The 18,593-nt window shown below is 43.3% G+C and overlaps 1 protein-coding gene across 2 annotated transcripts in view; it reads right to left on the reverse strand.

The window, feature by feature from the left end:
• Nucleotides 1-16,035: 16,035 nt before the first annotated feature.
• SLC2A1 (solute carrier family 2 member 1) overlaps nt 16,036-18,593 on the reverse strand; it is a 96,217-nt gene continuing 93,659 nt past the window's right edge. For both annotated transcript variants that reach the window (XM_066606218.1, XM_066606219.1), the window contains exon 10: nt 16,036-18,592. In XM_066606218.1, the coding sequence (XP_066462315.1) occupies nt 18,392-18,592 (201 nt within the window). In that variant the 3' untranslated portion in view covers nt 16,036-18,391. The remainder of the gene's footprint in view (nt 18,593) is intronic.

An 18,593-nucleotide genomic window follows, 5' to 3' on the forward strand; every position in this document is an offset into this window, starting at 1 on the left:
GTGACAGCTCCAAGCTCTCGGGGCTACCTTTGTTACCGAGGAGTAAGGAGATTTTAAATTTCCTAAACCCTCCTCGGCTTCCATTTTGTTGGCGGCGCGCATGCGCAGTAGCCAGGGAGGGTCCGTGCAGGAAGATTAGGCGAATAGTTTGATGAAATTTTAACTTTTAAGCAGTTTTTTACTTTCATGTGATCACCGTTATCATAGCCCTGTAGAATAAAGCCCAGATACCCTGGTTGATAACATAAACCCAACATGCCAATTTTTGTGGGACTAAAGGCCCTTTTATACGCAATGATTATTGCTCAAAATTCGTCCAAATGGCTGAAAATAATTGTTAGATGGAAACACGGGCATCATGCAGTTTTCGTTTGATTGATGGATTTCAGTCCACTTAAAATCCATTGTTCACACCTCTGAAAGACTGAGCAAATACATTCAATTTGAATGCATTTTGCTTATCTTTCAATAGATTGCGCAATGTTCTCCCAATGGCATATTTATAAAAGCCACGAGGAAAACAATGGAATGTGCTGGCAGCTGTGCATGTGTTTAAACACAAGCTGGGCTCTGCAAACAGCTCAGCAGATCTGTTTACATGCAAATAAAGATTATAAAGTGTTAAAGGGGTTGTCTCGTGAAATCAAGTGGGGTTCAGCACTTCTGTATGGCCATATTAATGCACTTTGTAATATACATCGTGTATTAATTATGAGCCATACAGAAGTTATTCACTTACCTGCTCCGTTGCTAGCGTCCCCGTCGCCATGGTGCCGTCTAATTTCAGCGTCTAATCGCCCGATTAGACGCGCTTGCGCAGTCCGTTCTTCTCCCTGGTGAATGGGGCCGCTCGTGCCGGAGAGCTGGTCCTCGTAGCTCCGCCCCCTCACGTGTGCCGATTCCAGCCAATCAGGAGGCTGGAATCGGCAATGGACCGCACAGAGCCCACGGTGCACCATGGGAGAAGACCCGCGGTGCATCGTGGGTGAAGATCCCGGCGGCCATCTTGGTAAAGGAAGAAAGAAGTCGCCGCAGCGCGGGGATTCGGGTAAGTAATAAACTTTTTTATTTTTAACCCATCCCTTGGGTTTGTCTCGCGCCGAACGGGGGGCCTATTGAATAAAAAAAAAAAACGTTTCGGCGTGAGACAACCCCTTTAATGTCCGTTAGCATTTTATGCAAATAGATTGCTAAATCTATCAGTCATTTGAAAGATTATCTTTGTGTGTAAAACGGCCTTAAGCCAACCATCTAATGTGTATTGGGGTCAGTCCTGCCTACAGCATATGATGGATGGTGGGGTGGGGTGGAGGGGAAGAGATAGGGCAGGTTAAACTTTAACAAACCTGATCCTTTGTTCACTTCAGGTGTCTGGCATCTGCTTATTCCCTCATCCCCGTTGAGAATATTCAGCTGTAAATGCCTATGAGAGGTTGGGAGGAATAGCTTTCAGACGAAAATAGGTTTGGCCAATGGCTAATCTAAGTTGTGTGACCGTCCTTAACTGGGTTCACACCAGCATTAAGGGCTGCATTTTAGATTCTGTTCTCCTGCTCTGTTACAGGATCCGGAAAACAGAATCCTTGCCCAAATGGATACATCCTCTGACTGAATCAAATAGTGCTGAACGGACCCCATTAACTATAATGGGGTCTGGCTGGCTACTGTTATGCAGTCTGGCATTTGCATTATACTGCTCTTTTTCATCCGGAACTTTTCAAAGTATCTATTCCAGGGGCCCTGAATGAAGCCTCTGACACAGACGTGAATATACAGATGCGCAAAGAGAAGGTGTATTTCAGCAGCACGAGGAATAACCCAATCTGAGTAGGGCCACAGACTGCAACAGCCAGATAAGAGTCCAAACCAATACTCTAAGAGTCCACGTAGTATAGAAGAAGATTCCAGCAGCATGCAGGGGTGCTATATAAAACGTATCCTTTATTGTCCCATCACAAAAAGACGGCGTCGTTTCGGCCGTGAGGCCTTTCCCGAGCTTGAGAAAGGTCTCACGGCCGAAACGTTGCCGTCTTTCTGTGATGGGACAATAAAGAGTACTTTTTTTTATTTAGCACCCCTGCATGCTGCCAGAATCTTCTTTTATACAGATGTGAATATAAGCTTTGATGTAATGGAAAGAGAAGCAGTAAGTATACTAAGTACAGCACTATCTAGGTAGCTCTGGTGGCACTCCTTTCTGCCACCTCTAGATGGCAGCAACGTTTCATTTTAAATATACAGCAGTCTTATTTTGTTTGGTTCCTCATGGGACCTCCTGTCTTAAGACTTCTTGGGTATAACACTACATGTGTTATATTTGGCACACCTGTATTGGGGGATTGTCCGTCATTCTATGCAGATGCTCTAAAACATGGTCAGGTCGTAATTGAGTGTCGATGTTCAGCTTTTTCTGGTCCCTCTGCAGATATTTGTTTGGGTTCAACCATGGGTTTCTGTTGGACCATTAAAAGATAATCACAGACTTCCACAGCCACTACTGTGTTGTCCTGGTTGTGCACTTAGGTTTGTGTATTTGGAGGTGTGCACAACATGTCTTGTGTATTGCACATCGTGATTCCGACTGAAAATAAGTCAAAAAGTGGCATCTACAAGTACAGGTGAATACTGCATGGTCAAGTTATGTTTTTCATAGTGATGACCTTAAAAGAGTTGTCCAACTTAAACTTTTTTTTTAAATAAGTGGCCATGTTATAAAATAACAAAATAAACCATACTCACCTCTTTTTCTCCTGGGAAACGCTGTAGCCGATCCCACAACGATGCTGGTCTCTGTTGACAGCAGAAGTTTTATGTGACTACTGCAGCCAATCGGAGGCTCCATGGCTCCCAGGATGTGAGTGCTGGTGCCAGGAAAACAAGCAGTGATGCTGCTGACTCTTGATTGGCTGCAGCAGTCACGTGAGTTCCGCTGTCAGCACAGACTGGCATAATCACAGGACCCGCTGCAGCATTTCCCGGGAGAAGAAAAGAGGCGAGTATGGTTTATCTTGTTGTCTTATAACATGGTCATTTGTTTAAAATGTTTTTAGTCGGACAACGCCTTTAACGGAGTTTTCTGACAATACAATAAAAATAGCAGTGTATAGGGAACGGTGTGAGGCCTCGTGCAGACAGCCGGGTCAGATCTCCCACTGCGGGATGTGAGCCGTGCCCCTGCAGTGAACCCCAGTGGCTCACCTTCTCCACTTTGCAATGTGCTGGCTGCCGCCCAGCCGGCATGTGCGCAGAGCGGACCTGGCGCGTCAGAGATGACGTTTCTGTGCGGGCCTCTGCGAAGCTCACACAGAAATAGCCCATGCCACGATTTGTTTACCGCCTGAGTTTTCACAATAAGGCCGCCTGCAGACGAGCGGAAATTCCCGGGGAATTTCCGTCCGTGGAAGCTGCCATAGTATTGCGTTAGCAAACACAATCCTAGGCAGATGGCTGAGATTTGGCCATGCGAAATCTCGCACGGCAAACAAATTGCGGCATGCTCTGCGCATGCGCCGGCACATGAAAGAGCCAGAGCTGCGGGAGCGGGTGAATGCCACGCTGCTCTCTGCAGACGCTCGGGTCGGGTCGCACTGCGAAAATTCTTGCAGCCAGATCCGACCCGGCCATCTGCAGGCGGCCTAAATATTAGGGCATCTTTGGATGGCACAAGACTGTTTGGGTATGGTGGGTTTTTAATTCAGCCTAGTTTTTTTTTGTTCTTTTCTATTTTCTATTTTTCAATAAAGTTCACTTTTTAACAAGCTAGGGGTTGTATATACAGCCTTTTGGGCATTTGCTTTTTCTATATTTCTTATTACGCTTTACCCTTTTCTGCTGTTACCTAGAGCATAAAATCACTTGACAAGTTTTCCATGGATCAGTTTCAGTGTGAATCCACATTAGGAAAGATATGTCTGATCGACAGAAGGGGTCAAAGGCGGATGTCAAGAATTGTTCTAATGAACAGATGCTGCACAGTCAAGGAAACTTTAGCCAAGTCTGGTTAAACCAATCACAGACAAGAGCACTGTACATTTTAGCAATGTTCAGTGTAATGTTATGCTTGACGAAGGCCGCACCATGGCCGAAACGTCGCTGCTTTTATGGAGAAGAAATAAAGAAGGCAACTTAGGATGCTGAACATCTTTTACTGAAAATCTCTTTGTATTGCTCTGTTACTTGCTTTTCGTATCGTCTAGAGAAAAAGACAAACAAAGAGAAAGACAGACAGAGAGAGACCTGTGGGCTTTTTTATATTAGATAATCTGCCTCAAATACAAAGTGACGCTCTAAATAATCACCTAACCAGCAGTCTTGAAACATTTTATGTTCGCATAGCGAAGATTGGGTCAATCCAGTATTATAACCAATCACCGAGACAGTTAGAATTCCCTAGGAATTTCAAAAACCCTATCACCGAGGGAACCAAAAACTAAAATATAACCTTTATTGATATACAAACTAAAATACGTTATGGCCTAGTTTAGCAACTTAACATAAAACCTCTATTAAATGGATATACACAATAGGTTCTTTGTATCTCTACTTAGAGGCTATCTATCATAGATGATGACCTAATCACCACACAATATTCCACAAATTGAGTGAAGTGGTGTCTAAAGCATGGACATCCTCATGTAACTAGCAATGGAGAATGGTTTTTATCGCTTGCTTCAATCCCTAGGGAATATATATCACCATCCAAGTGATGTCCCTTTTCTTTCCCCTCACAGACAATGCAGAGGGGAGTTAGTGGTGTCTAAAACATAGACATCCACAGATAACTAGCAATGGTGAATGATGTTTTCACTTGCTTTAATCTTCAGGGCATATATTCCTTCAGAGAATCTTGATGAAGCTCTGTGGGTATCTATCACCATAGATAAATATCACTTTTTCCCACAACTGATGCAAAGGGGGATTAGTGATATGTTAATTAATAGACGGTGAAGAATCCCCTTACTAAAACCACAACCATAGCCACAGAACTTGGTAATAATCTTTACCTATACCCGATTATGATTTTTAATCATGGCATAGGAAAGTACCAAGTTCAATAACAGAACCAATGTGTCAGTGATAATAAAAAAGGAAAGACAGTCAGCACATATGTATGTTTTACAGTGCTGACTATTTTCCTTTCATTTAACGGCAATAATGATACAAGCCGTAACTGCTCTTTTTTATATACGTGCTCTAAGGCACTAGGGTGAACTGACAGGTGCATACACAAAGAATCCCTTAGTGATTTTTAGGATCTCTGTATGCCCTCTCTATTTATTTCAAGATTTGTGTCACCCTAAAATAAAGGTCCGGGATACATTGGAGTCAAATGGCCCAATCAGAAATTGCCATCATTAATATGACTACCAAAGTTGACCCGAACCACAATCTAATAACCCCATCGACGCGTTTCAACAGTATATATGTTCAGAACTGTATCATCAGGATGGATTTAGTCAGCCGTCTAGGCTTAGATGCAAACAGCCTGACGGCTGTGTTCAAATGAGCAGCGCTGGTAAGTAAACCTCTGATAGAGGCTTATATGTGCCAAGCCACGCCTCCCTTCCCAGGGGGCTCGTCCCGGGCAGCCTATGGGCCGACACTCAGTCCTCCGCTGTCATCTGGTGAGACGCGTTGTTGCGGCGTCTCCGCGCATGCGCAGTAGTGCCCGGAGCGCGGCGCCAACCATGCCAACCACTGACACGGCGGCAGCCGCGTTACCCGGCAACCACGCACGGCGTGATGACGCGGACCTGTAACCGGGCCTGGATAGCCCCTGGATGGACGATCATAGGACGGGATTTTCTAGGACATTGGTGCACAGCAGTGTTTAAACGTTACAGTAAGAGAGAGTTATAATAAGTTCTTCCTTTAGATATTTGTTATTCATAGGGCTCAGTTTATCTAAATAGCTTATAAACCTTAATGCAAGATGCTGATATATAAAAGGTGGTGGATGTTTAACAGCACCTTATCTTATATGGGATATATATGATGCACCTTTATACAATATAGCGTATACTGGTATGTATATAAAAGGTGATGGATAATGAACAGCCCTTTATCCTATATGGGGTATACTTAGGACGACCATGGTAATAATTTCCTGGCATCTTATGCATTTTATATGTTGGGATGTATAATAGAATATCCAACACTTTTTTACAGATACCCCTATTATTAAGTTAAGGAACAACTAGCTGTTTACGCATATTATCAGTGGCATCTTAGTGACATAGACTCACCAAGTTCTTAATACTCTATATACTATCCATCTACTTATATATAACAAAGTTGTTTATACAATAACTAATCACCCATTTATGGACATAAACCCTGGATATTAACTAAATTGTATTATATCAACCTCTCAATTAGTTAAACACCCTTTTGTGCATGGAAGAATTTTAAATAAATGCTGCAAACGACAAATTCTCATTCAGGCCTTTCGGCGCGCAGGACTGTAGTCGATGAATCCATTTGGTTTCCTTTTGCATTAATCTCCTGTCTACATTACCCCTTCTACCATTCTCTCGGATGATCTCAATCCCCTGGAATGTTACCGATTGTGGATCATTTTTATGCTTCTCACGTACGTGAATAGCAAGGCTCGTATTATCGCCACGATCAATATTCCCGACATGTTCCAATACTCGTCTTCTTAGTTGGCGGATGGTTTTGCCGATATAATCGAGCGGACATGTACAAGTGGCTTTATATACGACGCCCATGGACCTACAGTTGATAAAATCCATTATTTGATACTGTTTTCCCGTAGAGGAGCTTGTAAAGGTACTCCCACGTTGGATATATTTGCAGGCCTTGCAGCCCGCACATCGGTACGTACCTTTGGGTAAATCTGATCCTAGCCAGGATATGGTAGTTTCTTTTGGAGAGAATAGACTATGGACCAATCTGTCCTTTAGATTGCGTCCGCGTCTGTACGTTATCAGGGGTTTTTTTGGGAGATGTACCTCAAGGTCTTTGTCTCTCCTCAATATATTCCAGTGTTTACTTAGGATTTGCCTAATTTCGTGTGATCGATCGTCGTACGTGCCAATTAGACGGATCTTAGAGTCTTCATTAATGCGTTTTTTAGGTTTGAGAAATTCCTCTCTCCTATATTTTTTGGCAAATTGATCAGCCACCTGTACCACCTCCTGTGGGTATCCCCTATCGGCAAATCTCCGACTCATCTCTTTAGATTTAATATCGTAATCATCCTCCGATGTACAGTTACGTCTAGTTCGGATGAATTGCCCCTTGGGGATTCCCTTCTTAAGGGATCTGGGATGATGACTTTCCCAGTGTAATAGGGTGTTGGTGGCCGTTGTTTTGCGATAGATAGACGTCTGTAAAGAACCATCGTCACACTTTGTTATAAGGAGGTCTAGAAATGTGATACGTTGCGGATCGATTTCTGCCGTGAAGAATAAACCCAACTCATTGTTGTTCAAGTGGGAAACGAATTTGTTGAAGGCCTCAATTTCTCCGGTCCATAATATCAACACATCGTCGATAAAACGGACCCAGAGTTCTACCGATGTCGTCCAGCTCTCGTTTGTCTCAATGAACACGGAGGTCTCCTCCCACCAGCCCAGGTACAGGTTAGCATAGCTGGGGGCACAAGGGCTCCCCATAGCTGTACCCCTGAGCTGGTGGAAGTGCTTCCCCTCAAAGAGGAAGTGGTTCTTTGTGAGAACAAACGAGAGGAAGCTTAGGAGCATATTGTTATGTTCCTTAAGGTGTATGTCCCTCTGATTAAGGTAGAACTCCACCGCCTTGATGCCCCCTTTGTGCGGAATGGAGCTATACAAAGCTTCCACGTCTAGTGATGCAAGTTTAGTGTCTGGTGCAAGATGATACAGTTCTGAACATATATACTGTTGAAACGCGTCGATGGGGTTATTAGATTGTGGTTCGGGTCAACTTTGGTAGTCATATTAATGATGGCAATTTCTGATTGGGCCATTTGACTCCAATGTATCCCGGACCTTTATTTTAGGGTGACACAAATCTTGAAATAAATAGAGAGGGCATACAGAGATCCTAAAAATCACTAAGGGATTCTTTGTGTATGCACCTGTCAGTTCACCCTAGTGCCTTAGAGCACGTATATAAAAAAGAGCAGTTACGGCTTGTATCATTATTGCCGTTAAATGAAAGGAAAATAGTCAGCACTGTAAAACATACATATGTGCTGACTGTCTTTCCTTTTTTATTATCACTGACACATTGGTTCTGTTATTGAACTTGGTACTTTCCTATGCCATGATTAAAAATCATAATCGGGTATAGGTAAAGATTATTACCAAGTTCTGTGGCTATGGTTGTGGTTTTAGTAAGGGGATTCTTCACCGTCTATTAATTAACATATCACTAATCCCCCTTTGCATCAGTTGTGGGAAAAAGTGATATTTATCTATGGTGATAGATACCCACAGAGCTTCATCAAGATTCTCTGAAGGAATATATGCCCTGAAGATTAAAGCAAGTGAAAACATCATTCACCATTGCTAGTTATCTGTGGATGTCTATGTTTTAGACACCACTAACTCCCCTCTGCATTGTCTGTGAGGGGAAAGAAAAGGGACATCACTTGGATGGTGATATATATTCCCTAGGGATTGAAGCAAGCGATAAAAACCATTCTCCATTGCTAGTTACATGAGGATGTCCATGCTTTAGACACCACTTCACTCAATTTGTGGAATATTGTGTGGTGATTAGGTCATCATCTATGATAGATAGCCTCTAAGTAGAGATACAAAGAACCTATTGTGTATATCCATTTAATAGAGGTTTTATGTTAAGTTGCTAAACTAGGCCATAACGTATTTTAGTTTGTATATCAATAAAGGTTATATTTTAGTTTTTGGTTCCCTCGGTGATACAATCCAGTATTATAAATGCGAAAGTAACTCTGTCTGTCTGTCTGTTTGTTACCTTTTTATGGCTAAACCGCTAAAACAATTTTGATGAAATTTGGCAGAGAGATAGCTTGCACCCCGAGGACGGACATCGGCTACATTATAGGGTTCTCTAGGGAGTGCGACAAGACAGATTTATTTGGTGATGCGCAGGCTCACCTTCCCTGATGACACTGCGCCGTGAGGCGTGGCGGGCGGGAAGGGGGTGCACATCATAAGCTATGCCTACACAAACAGGCAGACATGTGAGGGCAGACGTCGTTGCTGCACGTATGCGATTATTACGTGCGTTGGAGGGGAAGGGGTGCACATCATAAGCTAGGCTTCTCCAAACGGGCAGACACGTGAGGGCAGACGTCGTTGCCGCACATATATACGATTAGTAAGCTAGCAGGGATACCCGCCGTTGCCCGGGATTAAAATTTGAAAGAAAGACTCATTGACATGAATTGAGATTTTGAAGAAAATTTGTGTTGCCTATATCAACCAATCACAGCGCAGCTTTTATTTGACCTCAGCAGTATAACAAATGAAAACCGGGCCGTGCGACACAAACAATATACAGCAGAACACAGAGTAGTTTAAAAAATACAGATTCCATGGATCACAAGTAAATGAGGAATAAAGCGGAAACATTTAATTCCATTTTATTTTTGTTTCTCTGCTCCTCAAACGGAACAGAGGTACAAAAATGGTTAAATTAGCCTAGCGGCTGTGTGAACATTGACTTAAAGGGAATTTGTCACCTACTTCTAGCCCTATAAGCTAAGCTAATGAGCTGAAAGTAGGTGACCCACTGAGTCCAGGGATGTAGGCCTAATGCCCACGGACGGATTTCTGCCGCGTTATCCCGCAGCTATTAGGTTCTGTTGAACCCAATAGCTTTCTGCCTTTCAAGCCGTCCGTGAGCACAGCGGACGTATCACGTGATTACACGTCGTCGCCCACCGCCGGTTATGTGCTGCACTGCACATGATCGCCGGACGGGACTCGCGCGCCGGATTTGAAAAGGTAAGTATGGGGTCTTTGTGGGGCGCCGCCTCGGACTCTGGTGCGTTATTTCCCTCAGTGTCTGAGCTGAAAGCCGCTGCTCGGTGCATTGAGCGGCACGCTAAGTAGTCCACCCGTTCTAATTTTATTTATGAGCGGACTACTTAGCAGTGCCAGCTTTTATCTCTTAAACCAAGGGAACAAGTGGGGGAGGTAAATATAACACATCCCTGGACTCGGCAGGGAACCTACGTTCAGCCCATTAGGTTAGCTCATAGGGCTAAAAGTAGGTGTCAGTCAGTTTAATGTTACATGATCTTACCCCCAGTTATTAGGTGCTTCTGTCCTGCTGTGTGTCCTATAGCTGCCCACATAGTGTACATAGAATCTTCTATCATCACCTGTAATGTTTGTTCAGCAGCAGCTGCAGGTACCTCCTATGAAGCCACGTCCCTGCATCCGGCTTGTGTGAGCTCTGCAACCATTGTACAGTGCAGAAGTACAAAACCAGTCCAATTACATAAATTGTAACAAATGGATAGGAAAATTAAATATTCAGAAAGTAAATTGATTTGAAATCAATGTGATTATAAGCGCCGGCCACTAATGTGACGTCGGAGCGGAGGCTTCCACTCCAACTCTGTGTTATTGCGGCGCTGACAGCATGAGGCTGCACCGCTGAACGGTGGGAGTTCCTAAGCGGCGGACCCCGGCCGATCAACTATTGATGTATATAGTCATCAATACTATTTCTATGCAAAACGCCTTTAATTTTCATTTCCATTTGTTAAAATTGATGTAATGGAACTGGTTTTGTACTTGCATTTTATTAAAAATGATATAACTACTTCTGCACCACCCTATACAGTGAATGAGGCATCTCTATGAAGTGCTGACGGGATGGGCAGTGACTACTCTCACGACAGGGTGAAGGCTATCACCTCCCCAGCCAATATCATTACTTTTGATGTCCTGTAATCATGAAATTGGCATCAATCGGTTTTCTAAAACTCTTTATAATTGCTTACCATTAGAATTCACCCCTATATTTTAGAGAAAGTATAGGCCAGCAATCAAAAGCTGTTATGGCATAGGACAAACACTGGGGCTGATACGTGGTGGGCCACATTTTCGGTTGTCGACGGGCTCGTAGAGTGTGTTAGCATTAGGCCCTTTGATGAATAGACTATTCCTACAATGCCACATGCTGGTCACATGAAGCTGTCAAAGGATGGAGATGGTAGTCCTATAATTAGACATTGTACAACTGGTTGTGCAATTTACATTTCCTCCATGTATAGTCATTAGTCACACAATATCCCATATATCTTTCAGGAAGTCCTCTGTAAAAACTAGTTTTAGGATTTTTGTACATGAGGAAGTTGTGTAACAGTAAATTCCACTGGGTTTCGTTGAATACATTCATCCACACATGGTGCCGGTACCCGATCCTTATCTGTAGGTTTCCTAATGGTCACACGGGTAGCTCTACAAAGTATCTGTCATTGGTGCCTAAAGCCACATTTACACATACAGATGATCACTCAAAATTTGTCAGAAACAGACCATTCTAATCAGCCCATTAGTAGCTAACTAGCTTCATTTGCATGTATTTAGAGAACAGCGGGTGGCCTGTCCTCTAAATACATCACTATTGTTCTCCAGCAGGACAGCAGCTGAAAGGATGTTATCTGCGCTGCCCGTAGAGAACTCGGTGTGCGGTACGTCTTATCAGGGACGATGGATTTTAAGCTGAACTGAACTCAGTGATGGCCGAAAAGTGCATGATGGGCACACATTTACAAGCAACGATTATTGCTCAAAAGATGGCTTTTGAGCGAATTTTGAGCAATAACCAGTGTAAAAGGGCTTTAACACTTTCCAGGCCTTGACACAGGTTTTGGCCTATTTTGTATATCCACAAACTAACAACTGGAAAGGCATACTGTGCGTCACACTTTTTTTTCTACCCAAACAAGAACATGATACACTGCTCAAAAACCGTGCGAACACGTTCAAATCCCAAAGTGTGTACTCCTCGGACTTGCTCATAGGTGCCGTGTGCAATGGATCCTGCAATCTCATGTATGCATATAGTAAATCACAGACGCCACAATCCAATGTTTACTTGTTATTTGGTTATCAAAGTTTCCAAGCTCATTCTTATATTTAGGAATTGTATTTATTCATATTTGTATATTTATTGTTTTTAACAAATGGGATGTGAGTATTGAATTAACCCCTTAAGGACCAGGTTGTTTTGTACCTTAAGGACCAGACACTTTTTAGGGATTTTACCCATGCGGCGGTTTTACTGTTCCATTTTTTTTCCTTTAGCTACCAAAATTATTTTTGCTGTGTTTTTTTTCCTGTGAAATCAAGGACTATTTTTTTAATATCTTTTTCACTGACTTTTTTTTCCTATTTTTTAGTTTTATTGGGGGTAAAATGCTAAAAAAAATGGTTTTTTTTAATCATTTATAGTTTTTTTAAAATTATTTTTATATTTACACTAAAATAAAGTATGGGAATGGGTTCCTCTATTGATTTTGGACGTTTTGATATATAGTATGTATGGTTTTGGTTTACAGGGCGCATACGGCGACGGTTTTTGTTGGCGTCTGTTTTGTGTTATTCTCTTTCTTTTGTATGTATTGTTGTTTTATTGTGTTATTTTGTTTTACTGATGTATATAATTGTGTTTTTTACTATCTAGGTCCACCATGACGTCATATAAGACCTCTGGGGGACATTCACTTTTTTTTTTTTTTAACTTTATTAGACATTTTCCCACTATAGCTAGGGCGTCCATAGGAGCCCTAGTTACAGGGGAAAGCAACCCCTGTGGTGACATTAGTCACCTGCAGAGCTGCCAGGGTCTAGTCTGACCCTCCCGCTCTGCAGTAGCAGGGAATCCCAGGAGGTCACATGACCCCCCGAGGCTCCCGTAGTGAAAGTAAATGTTACTTTCAGTTTCCCCATACAGTGCTCATTGAGCACTGTATATCGGGGAAGCAGAAGGCAGGAAGGGTTAAAAACCCCTCCTGCCTTCTGCTCCGGGTTATCAGCTGTCACTAACAGCTGATAACCCGTTCCTGCCTCTGACTGATTGCAGAGGCAGGAAACTTAGAGCACCGTCATAATTTTACTATCGGCGGTGCTCTAAGCCCAGGACCAGCTGACGTAAATTTACTGTGGCTGGTCCTAAATGGCTTAAAGGGTGTTGGGTGCATGATCATACATGCCTGAGGAAGGAGATTCCCTAAAATGTTGCTGCTATTGCCAATGTGCCTCCATGTTCAGCTCTCTTGGATCGGCACTACCGCAGCTTGCTGTGCATGAACCGAAACACTTCATGGACTGAGGCGGCTTTCACGTGACCTAAAAAGTCGCGCAAGATTTGTGTGTTGCGAGACGCACAAATCTTGCACAAATAGGAACCTCATTCCATGGGTGGGGTCATATACATGAGCGATGTCCTATCTTTGGCCTTTCCCTTGGAACGCATCGCCCATTGTTTTCAATGGGGCTGGCAAAAACATTGCACAGCGGGCGATGTGTACGCGAGTGCAATGCAATGTTTCCCATTGAAAACAATGGAAAACACTTGCCGATCTTACTTCCCTGAAATGATGAGAGGCGGTTTTAACACAAAAATGTCTCACATCCACTCGTTAGTGAGCAATATTAGGCAGAGTTTCACGCCCTGAGATCGCACTCGTCTGTGCGAAATTAGCTTAAAAGCACTTTATGGACTAAAAACAGTTTATGGTGAAAAAAGCCTTGTGTATGTATGTATTCCTTGGAAACCATGAGATAAAAAAGTAACAAGTAAGCACTGGCTTATGGTGTCTGATTTATTATATGCATATATGACACTGCTCAAAGAAATGGAAGGAACACCTAAATCATACATCAGATCTGAATGAATAAAAGACGTGCTCAGTGTGAATCTGCTCTCATCCGTGAACAGAGCATAATGGGCTGTCAATGGATGACCTGCCAATTCTTGTGTTCTCTTATGAATGCTGGTTGAGCTACATGGTGCTGGGCTGCGAGCACAGGTCCCACTACAGGACGTCTGGCCCTCATGCCACCCTCGTGGAGTCTGTTTTTGGGGCTCTGGCACTGTTCAGGTCCTCACGCTGGATTGATGCTGTTACATATGAGCCGGACGTAATAATGGGGTCCTTAAGGATAGATATATACACAACATACAAACACGGATAATACAAAGTAGTATATAAGGAAATATAAAACTGGGGAACTGACAAGAGAAGACCCTGCCTAAAAACGGAGTGCTCGTCCTTACGAGGGTATCCCTATTTTAGGAACCTGTGGCGGAGATAAGATATAACACCCGAGATAAAATAATACACTTGACAGACTTATCTGAATTGAGATGCCGGAATAAACCAGGAGCCAAGATTGGACCAAAAAGACCTTCAGACTGAGAGCATTACTGTAGGAGCCAGAATAAGTGTGTGCCAATAAAAGCTGATTGGCTAACAGGGACACCTCCTTGCCGACCAATCTATCCATACGCCAGTAGAGATGTGCCAAAATGACACAGAGCATGCGCAGTGTAAGGATCATGTGAGCTAGGGGTTACGCTGTGATCACCCCAGCCCTTCGACACTGCTGGCGAGCCGTGACAGATGCCTTTCTACTGTCCGGTCCAGCTCACTTTGTGTAACAACCCATGTCTTGGTACCTGCTTTATACTCTTAAGCCTGTGCTGGGAGGCACAACAAACCTTGTGACAGCATGTGCTATTCTGGAAGAGCAGAACTGCCTTCATTATCTGGTTGGGCTGCAAGTTCGGGATACTGTATCCAAGTAACAGTCTTTTACACAGAAATGGGCTCCAAGCTTTCTTTCCCCTCGCTATGTTGTGATTGTGTTACAGATAATTAACTTCCGCTTATGCCCCATTTAGACAGGACGGCAGTCGTCTGAACGACTGCACTACCGCTGACATCACCACTAAGGTTGTTAGCACTCATGCAGAGCATTTAGACAGGCAGAGATCACCGCTGAGTGGGGAGCGTTTACACTGAGCGAGAATCCCACGATCCAGCGATGATTTTTAGACCTCCGTCACACGGGCTGGTCCGTGCGATATCACTGTGGTTTCTCGCGTTGATGCCGTGATAAAGTCACGCTACTTTTTAGCACCACGTGCAAGGATTTTTTGGGGGGAGGAGAGGGGGTTTGAAATATACACCCTAACCCAAAAATATGCCCTAGCCGCAGAAAGAAAAAAAAGTACACATCACCTTAGAAGCGCTGTCTGGGGTTCCACTGTAGCTTCTTCTCGGTCCCCGGCACTCTTCTTCATCTCTTCTGCTCCCCTGGCTGGGAATTAAAAAATACCCGCTCCTGAAAGCGCTGCCTGTGATTGGCTGGCGCTTAGACAATCAGAGCCAGCATTCAATGAATGGCTGTGATTGGTTCATTGAGCGATGGCTGTGAATGGCTAATCATCAGCCAATCACAGCTAGTGCTTCCAGGAAGTGAGGATTTTCAATCCCTGGCCAGAGGAGATGGAGAAACAGTGCCGGGGACCGAGAGGAAGCTGCAGCAGTGTCGGGCAGTGCTTCTAAGGTGATGTATGTGGGTTTTTAAAAAAAAATAATTCTGCAGCCAGGGCTTAGATTAGGATTTCCTACTGTTAAAGTGGTATTGCACCGCATGAAAATCGCATTTTCTTGCAGTGCGATGCTACAAAATCTCACAAGTCGCGGGCATATTGCGGGAGCCGTGAGGTTTTTGTGTCGGGTTGTTGCATGCTACAAAACATCGCATGTGTGAGGGAACCCATAGGTAAGCATGGGCTTCACATACATGCGACTTTGTCACCCGGGTGAAGGAGACCTTATGCTGACTGAAGGTCAGCGATAACGAAAAGTGAGTGAATAGTAAACGATTTTTATGCATTTATACGGGACAATTATCGCTCATTTTGGTTCCTTTGAATGAATTTTGAGCAATAATCATTCCGTGTAAATGGCCCTTTACACTACAAACATCTTCCTTCTCCAGGTCGGACATGTGCAAACTCGCTATACTCTATACACCCCATACCAAAAACTGAGCACCACACACAGCGCCGTCATCATTTGTAACTTTTATTTGAAGAAGTTTGTGTTACGAATTCACAATAAATAAAAAAAAACAAAAAAAACTAACAGTAAATACAATGAAACAGTCATGAGTAAGGAGCTCTACCCTGTGACCAAAACATGGATCCGCACTCACAAACACGCAAATATTAGTCCTTTAAAAACAGCACTCCATCGACTTCTCGGAACAGACGTCTCATCGCTTTCTGTTCCAACTCATAAGGTGAGGAACGGCATGTATGACACAGGAATACTGGAATAATACAGTACACGGCTAGCAAAGTGATTCTGTGCAGACATGTAAGAAGCCATCGACAAGAACTAATCTGTGCGACGGGATTTCACCTTCGTAATGAAGGAATTATCACAATTTCAACCTGTTAGACCAGCCCTGCTTGGGGGTTATTGGTTTCATATTGGATTTTTTTTTGGCAGCAAATCCCTGTATAAATATAAATTCATCTGCCACCGAGTCAGCGACTGGCCTGTCAGTAATGTAACGTTGGTCTCCGTGGTACCACGGTGGCCATCTTTATTATATCTATTCACTGTAAAGCACTCTACATACATATCTGGACATAAGGAAAGACATTTTTTTTTTTAAAACCATTCATGTTATTTTTACACATCAACAATTCATGTGAAGCGGGTAAAAACCCAGATTCAGTACACAGAACGAAGTCTATGGTGGAAATAAAATAAAATAAAAGTCTCGTCTAGACAATAAAAAGCATTACACTAAAAGTCGCAGCTGAAAAAATTTGACCTAAACGTGTCATAAACTACTGTGCAAAAACCCCACGGTGTAACTACAATACATATTTACAGAACAGCATCAGGCATACGTCAACACCGAGAGATTTAATACCATCCAACAAAAATATATATTTATATATATACCTATAAATATATATATATAATATATATATAAATATCTGCAAAACTATACAAAGAAATGTGTCTCTGTGGGTAGATGGGAGGGGGGGGGGGGGTAGCCCTGAAGCTGCATGAGAAAAAATGTTGCATCTTCTACAACTGTAAGGAAAAAACACAAGCGTGCGGTTAAGGCGACTCTCTACCTGCAGCCCAGCATACGTCTGGACTGAGCATCATGATGGCGGAGGACAGGCTCAACCTGTTGCTGGTCAATGTAAAGCTGGAATCATGGAACAACCACTGCAGGGTCACAGCCTTTGTAATATCATCAGTGCTGCTGTCATTATCCCCACAGCTCACCCCTTGCTGTCGTTCTCAGTGCTGGGGTAACCTTGCCCCACCGCCCAGCAGTGTGAGGAAATAATTCATCAGTGCAGTTCAAATGGGCCTGCTCCAGCTTCAACTTCTAGGACCGGCTGAAAATGACCATCATTCTTTCTGTTCTGCAGTTCTAATATGAGTAGCCCTATTAAATGCCACAATGGAGGGTATTGTGTACCAAAAAGGCTGGGCAAGTATCAAACACAACTGGAATGGTAAAAAGGTTCAACAACCCGTACCATGTGAGTTTGCACAATATTGTCTGGAAAACATGATTATAGAATAAAACGATCTAATGGATGAGGAACCTGACAGTCAGTACAGGCACCGGAGACTTCTAGAGAGGATGAAAAGCAAGGAGGACAAACACATGTGGGAAGACAATGACTGTGCATACAGCGTCTCTCATGTTATACATTGTTCCCTACATTAACAGAAGGCACAAGCGTCAAGAACTCTCATATACTAATGTAAGATCTTCCTCCAAGTGTCTGTACCCCTGTGGGCTCTACTCTTCTCTGCATCATCCATTAATGCCACTATAAAGTCATGATTCTCTGCAGCCTCTGTTCTTCTTCCCTCTACAGCCACAAAAAAGGTAAAAAAAACAAAAAACTACAGTACGTAAACAAGAGTTCATGATGGGTTTGATGAAGACGCCGCTCCTCGCTTAGTGTTGAAAGCTGACACTAATTATAAAATAATCTGTTATAAAAAGGAAATCATACATAATATATATATATATTAAAAAAATATTCCGTCCTTCATCTCTCCACAACCAGGCAAAGAAGCCTGCAAAGAAACACTAGAGTATGAACATCTACCCTGTGGTTACTTAAGAAGGTTTGAAATGCAGCGAGCGGCGTTTGGAAATTATTTGCTGCCTAGCAGTGCCTCTCCAAGGTGGTGGCAATAAGTCAAGGAAGAGGCATTATTTTTGTTATGCCCAACAAAAACTAGACTGAGCGACTCCTTCCCTCACCCTGCCCTCACCGTCAGCCCCTCTGCACCGCCAATAAACGCTGGCAGACTGGAAACGGGCAGAGAAGGAGAGGGAAGTGACAAGAGGTAGGTGTCAGAGGTGTAAGGTTAAACTTGGGAGTCTCCCAGGCTGTGAAATTCCTCTGGCGAAGCTTGCTTGTCAGTATTGGTCTCCCCACCCTGCCTGAAGTCGGAAGCAATCTCATCAAAGGTGCGGCCCTTGGTTTCAGGCACTTTGAAGAAGGTAAAGATGAAGAAGATGATGAGGAGGATTGTAAAGATAACGAAGACATAGGCACCGCAGAGTTTC

The sequence above is a fragment of the Eleutherodactylus coqui genome, chromosome 6 (genome assembly GCF_035609145.1).
Source record: "Eleutherodactylus coqui strain aEleCoq1 chromosome 6, aEleCoq1.hap1, whole genome shotgun sequence".
NCBI lineage: Eukaryota > Metazoa > Chordata > Amphibia > Anura > Eleutherodactylidae > Eleutherodactylus > Eleutherodactylus coqui.